This window comes from Culex pipiens, chromosome 3 (assembly GCF_016801865.2).
Source record: "Culex pipiens pallens isolate TS chromosome 3, TS_CPP_V2, whole genome shotgun sequence".
Lineage (NCBI taxonomy): Eukaryota > Metazoa > Arthropoda > Insecta > Diptera > Culicidae > Culex > Culex pipiens.
This window is the reverse complement of record NC_068939.1, coordinates 15,129,931-15,148,049: the sequence shown is the minus strand read 5'-3', so window position 1 is coordinate 15,148,049 and position 18,119 is coordinate 15,129,931. Positions and strand designations below refer to the sequence as shown.

The window sequence follows — 18,119 nt, the reverse complement described above, 5'->3', positions numbered from 1 at the left end:
ATTTCACCTTGGATAATCGAATAACGAAAAAAAAAATTCGATGTCTTTTTTTATTGTTGAGCTTTAGTATGTCCCTTAAACTACTCTAAAGTGATTGAAAATTTTAAATCCAAGATAGCGTCCAAAATGGCGATGATGAAATATTGAAAAAATGCATTTTTTTTTATTTTACAGGCAATCCACTATTCCAATTTGATTAAAATGGGGTCGCAGAACTCGAATTTTATGTTTAAAGAACAAATTATTCGCAAATCCTTTATAGGTCTCCCAAGTATTAGGTTCAATGCTGGTTTTTTTGTACATTTTTTCTTCTATTGAGACAGTCATTTCAGTTATTGAAAGGTAGTCCATATCTTTACTTTGGATAATAACTGTACACAATTAATGCTTAAATAACGAAAAAAACAAATAAAATGGAATGAAATGAAATATATTTTAACTGTTAAAAACGCTTACATTTTATGTGCAATACGTTAAAAAATCTTCAACTGATTCTTAATTTCTCCGATTGAAGATAACCCAGTAAGGTTTTGGCATATAGATTCTCCCTGGTACTAACTTGGTGGAGGGAACTTCTGCTCCTTCCGGCAAGCTCAGCTCAAAACTTCGCAGCAATTCAACAAAAAAGAGAAATATCGTCGTTCTCGCCAGACCATCTCCGGGACACTTTCTTTTCCCCAAGCTGAACGGAAGCAAACGGTCAGAGGTGACCAAATTTCCTCCTTCATCTAGGAATCGTTCCGGTCGGAACACCTCCGGGTCTTTCCAATAGGACTCATCGTGGTGGACACTCTCCAAATCCACAAAAACGGTTGTATTTTTGGGTATTCGATAATCGCCAATGTTGAAATCGCGGACGGCTCGTCGTGGACCACCGAAAGCGGCTGTGGGGAAGAATCTTTGGACTTCCATGATGACGGCTTCTACGAACGGGAGTTGAGAACGATCGGACCAACGGATTGGATCGGGGTGTTGGTCAATTTCTTGGTGAACCTTGGCTTGAATATCCGGTCGTACGACCATCATAAGCAGAAGTAAATCTGTGACTGTACTGGTGTTTAGTCCCCCAGCGAGGAACAAATCCAGGATGGTCATTAGCATTTGCTTCTCGGTAAAGGTCGTGTTGGGATTGTGACTTTGGTTACGAATTTCTCTAATGTAAGCGTAGATTAGATCGTTTGAAGACTTGTCATCAGTGAAAGTCTCGTAGTGGTTTCTTATGGTTTCTGCAAAGAACTCCATTAACTGTCGATTGAAGTCCACAACCAAATTATAGCCACTCCAATTCGGAGCCAAGAATCGCAACCAGGGCATCTGATTCAGCAAGCCTCCGGCCAAATCAAACTGTCCGGAACGTTTTGTCAAAAGTTTGAGCAACTTCTGCAGACGATTGTCATCTCGCTCAATTCGCTGACCTGTGGACAGAGTCCACAGCACGTTCAGGACACTGAGCAACAGCAGTTGGCAGGGCTGAACTGGTTGAGTTGATTCGTTGAGGGTCTGTTTAAGCTCGATTACCTCTCTCTGAATCAGCTCCTCCATTCTGGATCGACCATAACCAACTTCTTTCAGGGTTCGCATTATAAACGACCTGTGCTCTTCCCAGAACTTTCCGTCGGTGAAAGTTAAACCTAACCTAGTAAACAAAAAAAATGAAGTACTTCTCAAATCAACTACACATCATGAACAAACCTTTCACCATCAGTCCTTAATCGGATGAAAAAGTTGTCCGGTCGTCCCAGCAAATCATCACCGGTGAGGGCTTCCTTCGCGAGGGCATAACCACGAATACCAACGGTAAGCTCTCGCCCGAACCTCAAACCAACTACCGGGGATTGATGCTTCTGAGCAAGATATTTAAACACTTCGTGCAGCCCACCAAGCTTTTTGCTCAACTTCTGCACAACGAATGTGGTTCCAAACCAAGGAATCCATCGTGGTCCTGAAACAAGAATCGTTAACGTTATCCATTAGATTAGGCTGATTCAACTCTAACCTGGTGGGTAGTCAGCGGGTTTGATCGAATCAAACACGATCAGCGACACAAGAACTATTCCAAGCAAGAACCACCACATCGTTGCACTGCGTACCTCAACCTAACTAATGGAAAAGTTGGCGATAATTTGGAAACAAGTGCAACTTTCAATTATGCATGCAAGCCGATGGGAGACCTCGAAAAGTGGCATCTTTATGGGAGGTAGGTTGTTTGTTTGAATAAAATTAGGCAAATTTAATCACGTTATGAATAAGATATTCCAAATTTGAGTCTGTTAAGAAACACAAAAAAAGATAAAAATGGTTTGGTTTCATTCAAATTGTAAAAAATAAGTGGTGGCACAGTCTCGTACATTACAAAAATTACTGCATACTTATTTTTCACATAATATATGGGAATGCTCGTGAAAAAAAAACAGCCAAAGCCCGGACGAACGGACATGACACCAGGAACAAATTTTCTTTAAATTTCTGAAGCAAACTATCACTAGCACCATCTACATTCAAGTTGTCGAAGTAGCATCGAACGATTACGCATGATTTCTCAAAATGTCTTATGAAATAACAAGCCTTACCCGACAAACTTCGTCTTGTTTTTTTTTTCGTTTCTTGACGTATTTAGCTTGTTTGCTTATTCAGTCTCCTGTGATCAAAATTTGATTTTACGTAATTTTTCCCATTCAATTTGCCGATGCTCCGGAATCGGTTCCAGAGTGGCCAAAGTTGATACTTTTTGGCGTAAGAACCTTCCTTGGACTTATACGAACCCAACGCAACAAAGAGCACCTCGATCCGACATTCCGTGTTGAATTGATTCGCGTTCGAACAAAACCGTCGATTTTTTTTTTATATATACAAGCCTTACCCGACAAACTTCGTTCTGCCTTTTTATGTTTGTTGACGTTTTTTGATTTTTTGCCTATTCAGCCTCCTGTGATCAAAATATGATTTTACGTAACTTTCTCCATACAATTTGCCGATGCTCCGGAATCGGTTCCAGAGTGGCCAAAGTGCCAATTAGTGAGCGTAAGAACCTTCCTTGGGCTTATACGAACCCATCGCAACAAAAAGCACCTCGATCAGACGCTCCGTATTGAACTGATTCGCGTTCGAACAAAACCATCGAAATTTTGTATATATAGAAGATAGAGAAGATTAGATTAATCAAAATATTCAGCATTTGTATGGTACTAGAAACAGTTTTTTGGCATAAAGTTTGTCTTTATGATTCTAGGTAATTCATCTTTTTTACTAAAATTGCCGAAAAATTAATAAAATTGTATACGACCACTTCAAAAAATGGCCCATGAATTTGCAGCATCATCTGGCTTTATTTATATTTGAAACCACGTGGCGCGATGATTTTGACACAAGCGATCTCGCTTGCGCAGGTTTGCGCCAAGAAGAAATAAAAGAAAACCGGCTTCACTTTTTGGAACCCCGTGTCATAGGGGGATGGCGTCGCTATTTTTAGACCACGTTTTCCAGTTTTTCTCATCGAAACCGACTACTTTATCGACTTCATTTTGCTGGGCGAGATAGGACGCCGTCTATTTTTAGACGATGACTCAGCACTTTTACACTCTTGCGCTTAAAAAAACCAGGTGGCAACACGATGTAACGCCACGTCCCTATGTCCGTTCGTCCGTGGCCAAAGTTGACCCTAGAAAAAATGAAAAAAACATTGGCAAAGTCACATAAACCAAGTAAAACTTCCAAATCTGAAATTTTCGAAAGTTTAAAGTGTTTTTTTTTTTATTCAATGCCAAAATTTGTTCAAAATGGATTTTTGGTGAATTTTTAGATCGCAGCCCGCCTAAAAACTGGATTGTGTTGTAGAGGGTTTATGCAGTTATCAATAGTAATCGCTAGGACAAGTAATTTTTATTGGCAAAAACGTTGAAAATTTACAACATGACATTATAAAAACAATATTTAACGGCAATTTCACGGCGTCCTGTTTTAAAAAAAAGTCGTAAATGTGTTTTTTCAACCAAGATTGTTAATCGATAAAATTATCGTCCTTAATATTATCGTCTCATAAACGACAACGGTAATGATTCTATCGTTATCATTATTTTGATAATCTTATCTATCAATAATAAGCGATAACTCATTTTTTTTAAATCACTCTGAAATCGACTTAATTCAACCATATCATGTTTAATTTTCAATGCTTTCACTAAGAATATATTTTTTTTGTAATGTTGTAAGTTTCAAAATATAAATACTCAAAATTGTTTACATAATACCGCATTTTTCGAAAATACTCAAAATCAAAAATCAAATTATTCGCTCTACAGCATTGCCTTGGCGTTCTCGATTGCGAGATTCCTACTCGAAACTAGGTGTCTGAAGGCTTGATTGTTGAGGCAATTGCAAACCTCTTTTTACACCTAAGCTTCCATCCATCCCGGGATTCGAACTGAAGACCTTTGGATTGTTAGTCCAACTGCCTACCAGCGACTCCACCGAGACAGGACCCAGGGAGACGACTCCAACACCTGGACTGAGCTAACGACCTAACCTCTAGGTTAGACCGGGACCAACATTTACTTCCCCATCCGACGGAAGGCGTGATCAGACAAATCTCGTCTCAAAATTTGCCACCGGGACCTTCTGGGATCGAACCCAGGCCGACTGGGTGAGAGGCAACCACGCTTACCCCACACGGTCGAAAATACTCATATTTTCTAAATTTTCCAAATGTTTTTTAAACGAAACGCAAATTTGTATGCTTTTTCGCTTTTTGTAAAATACTAAATTATTTACAAAATATTCGAAAATACTGAAGTTTTCAAAATATGCTGGTTTTTGTGAAAATTTTAGTTTTTAACAAAAAAAACTCAAATAAAGTGAAAACACAAACAAAATGTCGCTTAGTTTGCTGTCCATAATCAGAATTGTAGTATTTTCGAAAAAATACGATACTTTACTAAAATTTTAGTTTTTGACAAAAAAAAATCCATATTTACAAATAATTTAATGTGTATTGTTCACCTTTTCAAAGTCATATTTCTACAGAAGCCTGAAGATTATGACAACATCTGTATCAATCAACACTAACTATGCAAATAAATACATTGGTTTAATGTTATACTGTCCAGACTATGGCAGTATTATTGAAAATTATTAGATTAAAATTTCTATGATATTTTTTTCTTGAAAAATTCTATCCATTTTGCCTAAAGTGTTAGGTACATTGGAAATTATTTGACAGTCATTGGAATTTGAATTTTAAATTATCAGGTAAAGAGTCAATCTATTAAAAGCCTATTTTTTGTATTATGGTAAGTTTTAGTCAATTCCACCCTTGTTTATAGAACATACTTTTTGGACACGAATAAACAACTCACGTTCACAGGTATCAACTCACCTTCTTTTGAAAAATCTATCTTGCACAAGGTACAATAAAATCGGATGTTAAAAAAACAATTTTAAAGGGTCTAGTTTAAGAGTAAATCTAGTTAACAGGTACATAGCATTATTATTTGAACGATTACAATGTATTTTCAACTAACATGTTTACCATTCACAAGCCTTGCATTCCAACCATTATACCTAGATTGAGAGTAAGGTTATGATGTTTATAAGATTGCGAAGCGTGTAATATTTGTAACTCATTTTGATAAGCAAATAGATCAAGTAAACATCGAGGGTTGGTTTTCCTAGTTTTAATTATTGTAAGTTTGGTTTCCATGATATTTAAGGAAACTCAATTAATCCATATATAAATTACAAACGAGAAATTCCAGAAAAAAAAACAACTGTAAAATACAATACCTAATCGATTTATTTTCATTCAGAGCACCCCTAATCAGCTTCAATCGCCTCGAATCTAATTCAAGTTCATCGCGCTGCTAAACACCCACCACCCTCAGCGGCACTATAGTTCTGTGGTGAGCAAATGTCTCGCCAGTTCGCTCGAAGTCATCGACGCGTGCGGATCGGATCGGCTGAGCCGGTCGAACTAGTGATAGCTTAGTGGTTGTGTAATCGAGAACATCGCTCAGCGAAAAAAGGAAGAATTTCATAAGCTGTTGAAATTCGCGGGAATTGTGTCTTGTTGGTGGAACGCGTGAAGAATGCTGAGCAGTTATTTGAGCTGATGTTTTAAGTGAAATTTGATAAATTCTAAATAGTAAGCAACATGGTGCTCGTAATACTGGTGGCACTTGCAGTGATCGCACTCGTTGGATACTTGCTTCAGGAGATCCGCAGACCGGCCAACTATCCACCAGGTGATTAAGAATACCCTCCCTTTCTTTTTTGCTTGGCAACTATTCGGGTGTCAACGGTCGGTCGCCCGAACAATGCCGCCAATTGGCATCCATTCAACTGTCATTCCCATTCAATGCGTTATCAGCAGAACGGACTCCCACAATGCCGTTTTCTCTGCCAAACCGGCACGAGGCTCTATCGGAGAATTTTACGTAATAACTAAATCACTATCGCCACAGTGGAATTGCAAAGCAGTATGAGTAAGAATTTTGCGCTGTCAGCTGTTTGCTAGGCCTTAACAAGAAAAGATAAGCTTTATTCAGCGTAGAAAGCTGTCAGAAATAAATTAATCAACAAAATCTATATAATTATTGAAAAAATAGAAGATTAATAAAAAAATGTGAAAAATTTATATTTTTATTTTATAAATTGCTGTACTCCTCTTGAAAACTGTTGAGCCAAGGGTTAGGGAATCGCTGATACTCGCACAACCAAGCTAGAAAAAGTTTATTTTCTGCTTATCAGCCGACGATGGACGCCACTCTGCTGATGCACATGTTTCTCTGACGAGCTCGCTCGCGTGCACTTCCTTGTTTTGATTTTATTTCGGCCACTTGTTTGGTGAATGAACCGGAATTAGACGATTCACGTTTGAGTTCATTCGTGTTTTTGGTTGATTTTGATAGAACTATTTTTGCTCTAACAATATATATTTTGACTTAGCATTTATACTGGAGGTAGGTTACTACTAATTTATTAAAAAAAATGCTTCGGAAAAACTTGATTCCAATATTTCAAAGACACTGAAACCAGTCTTAATTTTCTGTAAATACATTCTTTTAAAATAGGTGAAGATGACTTGCTGCAGTTTGAACAATTTTCTAATGTTTCCAAATAAAAAAAATATATCAGTTTTGGGGTTTAGAATGTTAACCCTCTTAGACCCAACTCTGAGGGTTTCGCTCTAATAATGAGCAATTCTCTGAGATTTCGGTCATTCATTTTTTTTTTTTTTTGTATTTTTTAGTCCGTCTAAAACTTGTTTGGTGCCTTCGGTATGCCCAAAGAAGCCATTTTGCATCATTAGTTTGTCCATATAATTTTAAAGTTTTTAACGTTTTTAATGTTTTTAAAGTAATTATAGTACTTAAATTTTTTAAAGAAATTAAAGTATTTACAGTTTTTAAAAGATTTCAAGTATTTAAAGTGTTTAAATTATAAAAACTATTAAAGGTATTTAAAGTATTTGATGTTTTTAAACTAGGTAAAGTATCTAAAGTTTTTAAAGTATTTAAATTATTTAATGTATTTAAAGTATTTAATTTGTTTGGGGATACTGAGCTCAATTTGCTATCCATCTGCATTGACTATTTTCTAATCCTAATTTTCTGTTCTTCTTTTGCTTTCCCTATTATCTGTCACTTATATATCCTTGTGAGGGGATCATCGATCTATCCGCATTGACATACTATCTTTTCATTTTTCTTCTAATCTTTCTTTACATTTTTCATTGCTTTTTTCACACTTACTACCAGTCTTCGTGAGGGGATACTGAGCTCGATTTGCTCTCCATCCGCATTGACCTTTTCTCAACTATGATTTTCCTTTTTATGAGTAGTTAGAATCAAAGCCGAGGATTGGGGAGGGAGCATCAGGGCAGTGGACGGTATGCTGTAATGGCGGAGATTGGATGTAGATAGTGGAAGAACAGAACTACGTCACAAGGGGGAAATTGTTTATCAATTATACAATTCTAAAGGATTGTATAATTTCTACACCTCTGTCAGTCTCCAGCTGTCTGCCGCGCCCTTTTAGGCCCCAACAGGGTGTGAGCCCTGTTTTTCAGCTTTGTCAGTCTTTTTTCGGAGTTATTGGTTATTGTCGGAAGGAGATTCTCTTTCGAAAATATTTTTTTTTCGAAGAGATCGGAAAATTTCAAGAATGTTTCATATTTTTGCATTGAAAATCGGAGCATTAGTTGCTGAGATAGCGACATTAGAAAATGGTGAGTTGTTTGGGTGAGACTTAGAAAACCTGAATTTTCCTGTTTTCAAACCTTTGCATGGCAATATCTCAGCAACTAAGGGTCGTATCAACATAGTTCAAAAAAGCAAAATATAGTGATTTTTTTCAGCTCTTCAAAAATATTTTTTTTAAGGGTGAGCAATCATGGGCACTGATTTTAATAAATGAATAACTGCGACTATTTTCAAAAAATACATAAAATTGCTATAACTTGAACACTTTACACTTTATCAAAATTTCACTAAAGTTCTTTTTGATTGCAAATTCAATTTTACATCGAAAAATCAAGTCGAAAAATGTTTGCGACCAGTATTTCGATTTTTTTTAAATCAGTATTGATTCAAAAAATCATAACTCGGTCAATGATTTTTGCCCGTTCTGGAAATTTCTGAAAAGTTTGCATTTGATGTCCATATCAAAAAATCGTCCCGCTCGTGTGGATCAATCGGACCGCGCACTGGACTCAAAATTCAGTGGTTGCTAATTCGAGTCCCGCGGCGGGCGCTCTAAAAATTCTAAGTGCAAGTATGGGTATCCGGCGCCGTCGCTCCGTGCCGTACTCAAACACTTAGGAGCCCAGTGCGGCGAAGTCCTTGTAGTTAAAATATGTGGCCGACAGCTAAAAAGTCAACTTCGTTTTTTTTTCTATCAGAAAATACAAAAATTAAAAATAGTGTTTTTTTGTAAATCAAGTTTTAGTAACAAAAAGTGAAATTAAAAATCACCAATTTTTTTACCGTGTATGTTTTTTTCTGTGTAGTCCTTATCCATACCTGCATCTTTGCCGAAGACAACAAATCGACCAAAAAATTCCTTCAAAAGATACAGATTTTTGAATTTTCATAAATCATTTTTGTATGGACAGCTGCCAAATTTGTATGGAAAATTATATGAACAAACTAATGATGCAAAATGGCTTCTTTGGGCATACCGAAGGCACCAAAAAAGTTTCAGATGGATAAAAAAATACAAAAAAAACAACATGCCAATAATTGGAAAGTTAAAAAAAAAATGGATTATTTATGTTAATGAGGAAAAAGTATACCAAACAGAATAGACAAAAGTAAAATATCAAAAATAAATCCTTATTTTAAATATGTATATGTATTTCAATACCCTCATTCCAGGACCCCGCTGGCTCCCGATCGTCGGTAACACCCCGGAACTTCGTCGCCTTGCGCGCTCCATCGGCGGACAACACCTGGCATTCGAGGCGCTCAGCGAACAGTACCGCAGTCCCGTCATCGGACTCAAGCTCGGCCGCGAGTACGTAGTGGTAGCCCTGCAACATGCAGCCGTCCGCGAAGTCCACAGCAAGGAGGTGTTCGACGGTCGACCCAACAATTTCTTCATCCGCCTGCGAACCATGGGCACCAGGTGAGCGTTGGACTAAGGGTCATCTTGGTAGTCACTTGATGATGTTTTTGGTCTTATTCTAGATTGGGGGTGACCTGCACCGATGGACCGTTCTGGGCTGAACACCGGAACTTTGTGACACGACACCTTCGTCAAGCCGGGTACGGAAGGCAACCGATGCAGCTGCAGATTCAAAACGAGCTCAACGAACTTACCGGTATCATCAGGGATCTTAAGGAGGAACCTGTGTGGCCGGGAAGTCTTCTGCCGACCAGTGTCATCAACGTGCTGTGGACTTTCACGACCGGGTCGAGAATTCCAAGGAATGACGAACGGTTGACCCGATTGCTCCAACTACTGCAAAGTAGATCCAAGGCCTTCGACATGTCCGGTGGAATCTTGAGTCAACTGCCTTGGCTACGGCACGTGGCTCCCGAGTGGACCGGCTACAATCTGCTAAAACGATTCAACAAAGAGCTGAACGAATTTTTCATGATCACCATCGACAAGCATCACCTGGACTACAGCGAGGACAAATGCAACGACGACCTGATCTATGCCTACATCAAAGAAATGAAGGAACACAAAGATGATCCCAGCACGACATTCACGAATCTTCAGCTCACGATGATCATCCTGGACATCTTCATAGCCGGTTCACAAACGACCAGCGTTACCATCGATCTAGCCTTCATGATGATGGTGTTGAAGCCTGAAATTCAACGGAAAATGCAAGAGGAAATCGATCACAACCTTCAACCGGACGAACTGCCCCAGCAAATCGATCGAACCAACCTCCCCTACACGGAAGCCTTCCTCCTGGAGGTCCAACGCTTCTTCCACATCGTCCCGGTGAGTGGCCCGCGGAGAACACTCGACAAGTGCACCCTCGGAGGCTACCAAATCCCCAAAAACACCACCATCCTGATGGGGCTTCGAACGGTCCACATGGACGCGGAACACTGGGGAGATCCGGAAAATTTCCGTCCGGAGCGATTCCTCGACGCGGACAGCAAAATCTGCAACACGGAACGACTGACGCCGTTCGGGCTTGGTCGACGCCGCTGTTTGGGGGAATCGCTGGCCCGGTCGTGCATGTTTATGTTCGTGGTGGGAATTTTGCAAAAGTTTAGTTTACACAACGCGGAAGGTTCGGAGGAACCCCAGCTCAAGCTGCTGCCTGGGATTACGCTGTCGCCGAAGCCGTACAAAGTAGTGTTTAGGAAGAGATGATTTTTTTTTCTTTATATGTAGGAAAAATGAAATTTATCAAAATTGTGCCATATGCAAAAACGAACTAGAATCATGAGGGATATATTTCTCAGCAATTTAAACAATAAACTATTTTTTTTAAATCCAGATAATCTAAATGTTACCGACTCATTTCTAACCAGCTCCCAGCACCAAAAAGGACCTATTAAAATAAGTTTATGAAAGAAATAATACAAATGCCTTTTTGCCTTGCACCCAATCCATGGAGTGAACATTCGCATGTAACAAAACGGGTCAATTTGGTGAGCATTTCAGGGCATGATCCGCGAATCCCAACTATGAGCTTAACCCGTAAAATAGGTGCGCTTCGGTTTTTGCTATTTTTGAGCTTTCAAACTTTCAAGCGTTTGTTTGTCAATACATGAGAGGAACTCATGCCAAATGTGAGCCCTCTACGACAAAGCGAAGTGGGGTAAAACGGCTTTGAAGTTTGAGGTTAGTTAGTTGTCTTTATTAACGAGCCTTTCAGTCATAAACGCTGGTTCAGCTCGGTAGAAGTTTGAGGTCCGATAAACAAATAAAATTTAAAATTGCTTGCATTTTCGTAAAACTTCATCAATTCCAACTCTCTTAGTTGCATTCGAAGGGGCTTTTGAAGAACTTCAAAATTTGCCATAAACATCTGGGATTGGTTTGACTTTTTCTCATTGCTTATGCCAATTACTGTTTAAAAATATTTTTTGCAATTCCGTCGTGAAACTACTTACTTTTCCTGTCATTCTTGAACGACGAAATAGCCTACTTTTCTGTACCAAAAATAACAGAATCGAATAGCAACACTTTTCAAAATAAATGCTGAAAAGTTCTACTTTTCAGCACTGAAATGGGTGCTGAAAAGTTGAACTTTTCAGCACTTGTTTCGAAAAGTAACACTTTTCAACATTTTTTTTTATTTAAACGATTTATTGACAAAATACATGAAAATTCAACTTGAAATTTCACTCTATGGGTGTTTTTCGAAATTGCAAAAAATGTTGTATGGAACTCGTTGCAAAACTTGATTTTTTCAGCACTCGTCGTATTTATCCAACTCGGTGAACCTCGTTGAATAAATGTACGACTCGTGCTGAAAAAATCCTCTTTTTACAACTTGTTGCATAAACTACTATTTTCAAACCTTAACATCTTTTTGCAACAACCATTACTACGCCATTGAGGCACCGCAAACAGCTTTAAATTTTGATTTATTTTTAACATATTATATACTCATTTTATTCCGTTCGACCAATTCTCATCACTTTTGCCGTTTTCCGCTACTAAATCAACATTTTCAGACGTATCAACAATCGAGAGTTGCTTGCTCACTTTTATTTGAGCTATTTATTACTTTGGAACAGTCAAAAACATTTTATGAAAGCTGTAATTCATGATCAAAGTGCTGATAGGCCGATAATAGAAATAGGCTTAGAAAGGGTATAGTTCCCCTATACTGCCGCTCGAATCTAATCCGTCCCATATGTAAAAACAGCAAGCCGAGAAAAACGCACTTCAAATTTGTCCCGCCCATAAGGCTACGTGTTAGAATTTTTCGAAAAAGTGAATTTTCTACAGTTTTCTGGAACAAAGTACTAAATTTTATTGGTTTTCTGATAGGTCACATGATTTCGAACCAAACTGCATCATTACTTCGAAATTGACGAAATTACATATTGGACAGACTTGCTTCGAGCGGCAGTATATGTGCTATTCAAAATTGAAATTTTCAGCATTCTAATAACTTAAAATGTTTCAAAGTTGGTTTGGCTTTTTTGGCATCCCATTTGAATTCAATAAGTGTCCAGAGAAATTAATGATATAAATAACTTTAATTATAATATTATTTTGTCATCACAAATCATGTACTTCTACAAAATAGTCATTCCTTCAGAAACCTGTTCGCTGGAAGATTCTGATAGCTCCTACAGTCGATTCCCTGTGGCAAATTATGCCAAAGAGGTTCCCTTGGGGAGCTTCTGGGATGTTCCGAAAGTGGCCAGAATCGAAAATTCTAAAAATAATGTATCCGAAAAGCATCTTTCATAGAATTCCTGAAGTTTGAGCCATCGCAAGACGAATTTTGATTAAAATCAAGAATTGGCCATATTAGAGACCTGTTCCGGGTCTTTTTTACGGAAATGGCCATATCTCAGCGGATTTTCAACGGATTGTTATGGTTATTAGTTGTACTTTCAAGAATCTCAATCTCATCTAAGCTAAAACGGCACTCACTGAAAAAAGTAGCTTTTTCTCACGGTCCCGAAAAAAACCTTTCAAATGATCAATATCGGTTGAATTTTCGCAAAGTTATGAGCATTTGAATTTAGACAAAAAAAAATGGCCTGTCCCATTCATTTTGTCCAACCCCTGTATACGAACCGATTGCTTCAAAAAGTTTGCCTCTATCATTCATAGTTTTGGAAATATTTACCATCAAGCATTGAAAATCGATTTTCTCGAAAAGTACTAAATGGTCGTTGTCACAAGATGCATACAACAGATTTAGCGAGTCCAAACATGTTGAAAGTGATTACAAATACAAGGAAAATGCTTTTGATTGCAAATCTATTTTCACAGAAATTCTTTTTTAACCCTGATTTTTTCGGGCATAAAATAAAAACAAACAACTTAAACTTTGAAAAATTGCATCGGCCTTATTTCAATATTTCAAGCTCTAAGGATAACATATAACTAATAAAAATGTTTTAGATGTTATTATTAACTTTTTTGAAATTTCTTAAAACTTCCGGGATTTTCAAAATATTTTTTTCCCTTTTCCGGGAAACTCTAACACCCTGTTAGCGCTTTTTACCACACAAATAATTAAAAAAGAAAACTTTTAATGAAGTTTCCCCCTTTAACAACCACACTGCCATCTGGTTGACGAAATTCAATTAACAACATTGCATAGTGCGCATGAGCAGCCCCAGTGACTTCGACGCATCGAAAAGAAACGAACCCCACACTCAAACAAGTCCAACAAAAAATATTTGTTTTATTTCAATTATTTTAAACAATAAACACAAAATAGAAATAATTTGTATACTTTTTGTCTACCTTATCATTCACTAAAAAGTTGGTAACTTAATTTCATTGCGTGGTTAGTTGTTGCTGTTGATGGATTGATGATGTCTTTTCTTCTACGTGGTTGATGGGTTCGGAATGACTCGATTGCTGTCCTCCTCTAGGGCAGCGGCCACGGCAGTCCGGAAAAGTCCACTGGGCCACCGAGCCCGGCGTCCGCCTCCAGCAGGCTCATGATCACGGCCATCGCCGCCTCGTCATTCCCGTCGGCGGCGGCAGCGGCAGCCGCGGCCGAACTGGCGTTGACCTGGACGTGCGGTACCTCTGCAAAGGAAGAAACAGACCAGGTCGTTTCTATCGTGGCAGATCCATTTGGTTGTTTGCGACGAAGTGTGAATGTGAACGTGTGTGGTTGTGGGTGTAATGAATGCCAAACTAGGTAAGTTTCTTATGACATTTTTATTCACTATTAATGGTTGATAACAAAGAGTAATATTGAACGAATAAATTGAGAACGAATGATGAATATGAGAACGAATAAGGAACTAAACTAGACAAATAAACAAATAAGAGAAATAAAAAAATAGGGTAAACAACGAAACCAGTGGGAAAACTAAACGCCAGGAGGTCATTAGAAGGAACTCGGCAGCAGCTTACCGTGCTCGGGACTCATGATGGAGTTGGAGTTGTTCCGGACGTGGTTGTACCCGGGCAGCGTACCGTTGACCCGTTGGGGCGTTCCGGGGGCTCCCCCACCCGAGGAGGAGGCCGGCGAGACGCCCGACGACAGGGCCAGGGTGCGTTCAACGGCGGCGATGGCCTCGCTGGGCAGGTTGCTCGCCTCCTGGATGATAGCCGGCGTGAAATTTCCTGGAAGACCGGGTGGTTCCGCCGGGTCCGGACTGCTCTCTGTGTAGGTTTATTGAACGTTTAATTTAATGAAATTTCTCTATTTTATTGATTTTTGCTCACCAGCAGACGATTCTCCCGTCCTGCGTTGGTGGTCCAGAACCTGCTCTGCAATCTGTCGCCCGATTTTGCCAGCCTCCACGTGCGAGTTTATCATTCGTTGTATTTCTCTGCCATTTGCAGCTGCAATGACGAGGAAAAGATCTCGATAAGTGTTACAGTCATGCCCCGGTAATGATTCGTGCAGTTGCCTCGGTTAAACACGGCCCAGTGCTTAACTGAAGCACATCGCTTATGGGACTTTGGCTATATGGGAGATATTGGCTATAATCCAATAAAAAATCAACCAAATTTAAAAAAAAAATCTTTCATCAAATTAGTATTGAAATCACCTATAAAAAAGGTTGAATCATATTTTATGTTATACTCTTCAAAGTGGGATGCCAGAAGACCAGAACAATCAGAAGTTGGTGGATTATAGTAAACTCCTAGTAGACATTTGTTCAAACCGCACTGCATTTCCAGCAACAAAAATTCAGTTGTATGAAAGTATGGAGAAGATATCGATTTACTAACAATGCGGCAATTCAAATTCTTTCGATAATATACACAAATACCTCCTCCTTGTCGATTTCGGTCATTTCTAACCAGTTGGAAATTATCAATTTCAATCATCGAATCGGTAATCTTATCACTTAACCAAGTTTCTGTCATACAAATGATATCAATTTTGTTGTCAATAAAAGACATTTTAAGTTCATTGAATTTAGTGAAGTGTCGAGCACAAAGGCTTTGAACATTGATGTGGGAAATATTCAATTTTTCATTATTTAAACAAGCATTGATGACCGCACGTGGAATGAATGAATTTGAAAGGGTGTTGTGAACGGATCCACTATTCAACATCGTAGAACCAACTGCAAATTGACTTCAGAGGAAACCCAACTGCCATACCCACCACACGAAAATTACAACTAGGATTTGAGAAGCATATCTTATAACTAATTATTGAATTCACTTTTCTTGAAATATGGGCCGTCTAGGATTAAATCAATCAAACAAAAAGTAACACAACTATCTTAGTAAGTTACGGCCATTGATAGCGCCTCTGCATCCAGCACGGTAGTACCAGCACTACAGCAAAAACGGTAGCTTACGACATCGCCGACAGGAACAACAGTCATCGACAACAGCGGCCGACCTCACCAGCAACAGCAGCATCCGTAAAACAGCGATATCAGCAACCGTCATCAGCAGCAGCAGCAAACCGTCATCAGCAACAACAGCAGACATCATCAGCAACAATTTGATCAGCAAGCGTAGTATTTTTTTCTTCAGCAACAGACTTTCAGGAAGGATGGATTCACGGGAAATAAGGGATCGGATTCAAGGGAAAATCGAGGCGGGATGAATGATTTAGCGAGGATAGGTTTGATTGGTGAACTATTTTCACAAATTGACTTTCAGGAGGGGTGGGGATTCACGGAAAAAACTCAAGGAAGGGAAACAAAGGAGGTGGGGGAAGGAGAGAGAGCGCTTTTGAGGAAAGGTTATTTGACGTGGTGGAACAGCTTGTCCAGCGTGTGGCACGCGACGGCATCAGCAGCACCAGGTCCCTTCACGAAAACGACGCCGTCTCTGGAGTAAACCCTCAGCAGCCTCCCCTTCTTCTTGAGTTTCAGAGCCTCACTTCGAATCTGCCTGGCTTGCTCGGTGAGGTTTTCGTTGATGTACACACGGTTGTCACTGTCGAATCCAAAGTTGCGCAAGCTGAGGGTCTTCAGGTTGAGGTAACTGCGGTAGAATTCGTCTCTAACGTTCTTCAGGGCAAATTGGCACACGATTGGAGGCATCGTTCCGGGTGCGATAGGGTCGCGAGCCATACGTCTGAGCGAGACCATGGGGAGTTGATTATCTTTGTACCCAAGTGTGTTTGCCATGTTCCTGAACAGACCGAGCAAATTTTCATTTTGTGTGTAGGGAACCCCAGAGATAAGAATATCTTGAGATCTACCAAGTCGATTGATGCCCTCTGCAGTAATATCCAGGTCATGGCGTATGACGTCCACAGTTACATGAAATTTTTTCTCAAGAATACGTATTTTTCCTGTATTTTGAAAATGCAATGTTTCTCAAAGAACTCAAAATTGTTGTTTCTACTACACGGGTGTCAAATGATCGAGATGTTTCAAACATTTCGTAAGTTAAAATACACATTTTTGAAAATACTCAAAATTATCTCAATTTTTCACATTTTCGAAAAAAATATAATCAAATTTTCATTATTTTACAGTATGGGTATCAAATGATCGGAAATTTTTCATACATTTCGATAGCAATAATATTTTTTGTGAAATGCTCAAAATTTTCACGAAAATATGTTTTTTCGAAAAAATACTCAAACTTTCAGTATTTCACAATATGGGTATAAAAAAATCCGAAATTTCTCATGCATTTCGTTGCAATAAATTTTTTTGTGAAATGCTTTTTTTCAAAATTACGTATTTTCAAAGAAAATACTAAATTTTTAAAAAAAAATGCAATATCGGTAGCGAATGGTCGGAATTTTTTCATACATTTCGAAAGTAAAAACAAGGCTTTGTGTTTTTTAATACTTAAAATTGAAGTTTTTTATTGTATGGGTATCAATGATCGGGATTTTTTCACATATTTCAAAAGTACTCGAAATTTTCACAAAACTACTAAGGCCGCTGCAAATATTTTTTGAAGTTTATGTCCCTCGACTCTGATCAAAGTCGAGGGGGGGGCAAAAAAATAAAAAAAGTTGAAAATTGAAATTACAGGCCACGGTGTCAACATTTGAATAAAAAACTAACTTAATCCACCTATGTGGTTGATGCCTTCCTCACTTTTTACCAACAATAGGTAATATGAGTGGTTTGGACACATATTTCAGCTATTTTTTTGAATCCAGAAAAAAACGTACACACATATAACTTAAGTAATCATAACTCGAGACAAGGTTGCCAGATCTTCAATGTTTTGGACTCGTTGGAAAGGTTTTTCGATAACCTAACCAACGATGGGTCGGATGATGGATCCGGACATAGTTTACATACATTTAAGTGGGATCCGGCTTCAAAAAAGTGCGTCAATATCACTTAAGTGGACATATCTCGAGACATGGTTGCCAGATCATCAATGTTTTGGACTCGTTGGAAAGTGTTTTTGATTACCTAACCAAGGATGGGTCGGATGGTGGATCCGGACATAGTTTACATACATTTAAGTGAGATCCGGCTTCCAAAAAGTACATAAATATTACTTAAGTGGACATATCTCGAGACAGGGTTGCCAGATCTTCAATGTTTTGGACTCGT

The 18,119-nt window shown here is 38.7% G+C and overlaps 2 protein-coding genes and 1 pseudogene across 5 annotated transcripts in view; 1 reads left to right on the top strand and 2 right to left on the bottom strand.

Annotated features, from left to right (window-relative positions):
• Window positions 1-495: 495 nt before the first annotated feature.
• On the bottom strand, window positions 496-2,075 carry LOC120418012 (probable cytochrome P450 305a1; annotated as a pseudogene).
• Window positions 2,076-5,897: 3,822 nt separating this feature from the next.
• LOC120418048 (probable cytochrome P450 305a1) lies at window positions 5,898-10,967 on the top strand. The gene is made up of 3 exons (XM_039580299.2): window positions 5,898-6,236; window positions 9,369-9,618; window positions 9,681-10,967. The coding sequence occupies exons 1-3, from the start codon at window positions 6,146-6,148 to the stop codon at window positions 10,828-10,830; spliced, it is 1,491 nt and encodes a 496-aa protein (XP_039436233.1). The 5' UTR covers window positions 5,898-6,145; the 3' UTR covers window positions 10,831-10,967.
• A 2,863-nt stretch (window positions 10,968-13,830) lies between these two features.
• LOC120418047 (protein cycle) overlaps window positions 13,831-18,119 on the bottom strand; it is a 42,792-nt gene continuing 38,503 nt past the window's right edge. For 2 of the 4 annotated variants that reach the window (XM_039580297.2, XM_039580298.2), the window contains 3 exons: window positions 14,842-14,961; window positions 14,527-14,778; window positions 13,834-14,193 (listed from right to left, as the gene is read on the bottom strand). In XM_039580297.2, coding sequence (XP_039436231.1) covers window positions 14,030-14,193; window positions 14,527-14,778; window positions 14,842-14,961 — 536 coding nt within the window. In that variant the 3' untranslated portion in view covers window positions 13,834-14,029. Of the gene's footprint in view, window positions 14,194-14,238; window positions 14,415-14,526; window positions 14,779-14,841; window positions 14,962-18,119 lie in introns of those variants that run through there. The other 2 variants (XM_039580295.2, XM_052709288.1) reach the window with 2 other exon arrangements.